The 2,491-nt window shown below is 53.8% G+C and overlaps 1 protein-coding gene across 1 annotated transcript; it reads right to left on the bottom strand.

Moving 5' to 3' along the window:
- Nucleotides 1-397: 397 nt before the first annotated feature.
- LOC125556514 lies at nucleotides 398-2,237 on the bottom strand. The gene is made up of 2 exons (XM_048719232.1): nucleotides 1,488-2,237; nucleotides 398-829 (listed from the first exon to the last, which is right to left on the bottom strand). The coding sequence occupies exons 1-2, from the start codon at nucleotides 2,190-2,192 to the stop codon at nucleotides 743-745; spliced, it is 792 nt and encodes a 263-aa protein (XP_048575189.1). The 5' UTR covers nucleotides 2,193-2,237; the 3' UTR covers nucleotides 398-742.
- Between the last annotated feature and the right edge of the window lie 254 nt (nucleotides 2,238-2,491).

Genomic DNA, 2,491 nt, shown 5'->3' with positions numbered 1-2,491 from the left:
GTATTACAATTCACTGGCCGTCGTTTTACAACGTCGTGACTGGGAAAACCCTGGCAAAACGGTCATCAGTGTTTATTGAGAAAATTAGTAAGAAAACCGGTAGATTTTTGGGGCGCGCAAGAAATGTGGTGGCAATTCCGGACGAGAACTTCAAATATGGTGGGTTTTTCGCAATTCACTACATTTCAAAAGTGACATTGTAGTTTCAATATTTTTTGAGAAAGATTGGTGCAGTATTTGATTTAGGATAATACTTTGGGGTGAAAGTGATTATATGTGCCAGCAGTTCCAGGAATTGTGTAGTCAGTTCATTTCGACAGAGGAGCCTGATTAAGTGGCTGTCAGTGATTGTTTATAAGTTTGGTGTTTTTTTCTAGACAGTCATGTGTACCTTGACTTTAGATTGCTAAAATCATTCATGGACGATTAGTGGAGACATATCCAACTCACAAAACCATCCACAATTCCACGTACATCAGCGTTGTGTTTTGTTGTGCGCTGCAATACATAATGTGCATCATATTTTTCTTGATCGACTTTCTGAATGACAAACAATATCCAGTGCATATAGCACAGCACAGCAGAGGCGAACAGAGCAGACTGATTAAACCAACCTGACAAATCTAGTAGTGCTGACGAGTGTACTCACTCACTAATCCCCCTTTGTCTAAGCTAATTGTATGTACACATGAGAGCAGACGAAATAGGAACTAGCTTGAAAAATCCTCTGCTCGATCGCCTGCTAGTGTTGGTTACCACCCCAAGCTTCGTTGAGGTCGAACAGCAGGTGGCCCTTCTCGTCCCGGTAATCCTCCTTGGTCTTCTGCTCCTGCACAGCATCAGTCAAAACGGTTTTTAGCTCCATGATGAAGCAACAACATTGCAAAACTCAACTGGTCCAAGATGCACGCAACGGGGAGTTTAATTAAAAAGAAAAGGCACTGCTGGTTCAAATATAGGATGACAGGAAACAAGACGGAATTCATGTGTGTGACAATACAGACAGTTAAAAAAATTTGAACCAAAGGACCGGCAGCCATGGTGGGCCCGGCGGCACGATACCGCCACCCGCGGCCCACGAGCCCTTGCCGGCCAGCAGGCATTCGATGAGCCTACAACAACCCCTACCGCAAGCAGAGCCAGGAAAAGGTACTTGTCTTGCAAAGCAAGTCAGAACGAAACAAAAAAATTATCTACCAAGAGTACATGTCGACGTGCAATTCCAAAAGAAGAACACCACGTCGTACGTGAGAAAGAATCATCGATGGGAAAAAGGCAGCGAAACCATTTTTTTTCAGGTAAACATGCAGCGAAATCATTTTTCCACTAGTTTCGTGGGCAAAAGTGAGCGGCACACGCGAGATGGATAACCGACGGAGGAAGCATTCACGCGAAAAGCAAACCGTCAAAGGATCGGAGAGAGAGTCCAGAAGCGATATGGAGACGCCGCGAGGAATTGGAAACAAGAACGGAATAAGAAAGCTCACCTTCACTTTTGCCGCGGTCGCCGTAGCTTCGCCGGCGGCGAGGTCCGTCCGCGAGCGCTTCGCCGGCGAGTCGTGCCCCTCGTGGCTACCCGACGGCATTCCGTCTGACCCCAGCTCCGCCGTCGGCCGCGCGGCTTCGTCGCCGCTCGAGGACGCTCCCGATCCGGCGGCGTTGGCGAAGTCGAAAGGCGTCTCCGGGCTCGACTCCGCCCTGCCGGCAGTCGCCTTCTCGCTCACGCGCGCCCGTCGCCGCGACCGCGCCCGGTCGGCGCCGCTGGTGGAAGGGCCGGATCCGGCTGCCGAGGCCGAGCCGTACTGCGGCCGCACCTCCGGCCTCCGCCCGGTCAAAGACGCGGGCTTCGCCTTCGGGGCAGACCACGCCCTCTCCTCCTCCTCGCCGGAGCACGCGCCGGATCCGCCGAGAACGGGGCGCCCCGGCCGCGCCAAGGGGCTCTTCTGCGACAGCAGCGACGCGGTTCCTTCCGCCCGCGCACGGAGCCGCGACCGCGACCGCGACCGCGGCCGCTTCGGCCATCCCTCCGGGATCGGCGGCAGCTCGGCCTCCCCCTCCTCCTCCTGTGGCCGCTGGAGACCGTCGGACGGCCGGGCGATCCACTCCGGCCACCGCACGAGCGTCCTGCTCCGGAGGCTGAGCAGAATCTTGGCGGCCGCGACGGCCAGGTCCTCCTCTCCGTGCTCCGCCATGGGGAAAGGAAATAAGGCGCAAGAAACGAAGTCCCGCACGCCGCCGTTCCGCGGAAATAAAGAGGGAGGCCACGGGAGGGAGGTGCTGGCCGTTTTATACGTGACGAATTCGGCGTGGAGAAGGAGACGGACTGCGGTGGCCTAGACCCTACAAACCTGCACGCCTGGTTAAAGGGTGATTTTCCTTTGGGAAAAAATATATAAAAAATGTTTATTCTTTGAACAAATTAGGATGCGTTTCCGGGGAGTACTCCCTCCGTTATCATTTGGCTTGCAGGTGCTAATTATTCCCTCCGTCT

This window comes from Triticum urartu, chromosome 5 (genome assembly GCF_003073215.2).
Source record: "Triticum urartu cultivar G1812 chromosome 5, Tu2.1, whole genome shotgun sequence".
Lineage (NCBI taxonomy): Eukaryota > Viridiplantae > Streptophyta > Magnoliopsida > Poales > Poaceae > Triticum > Triticum urartu.
The sequence above is the reverse complement of the archived record's forward strand: the minus strand, read 5'-3'. Positions and strand labels throughout refer to the sequence as shown.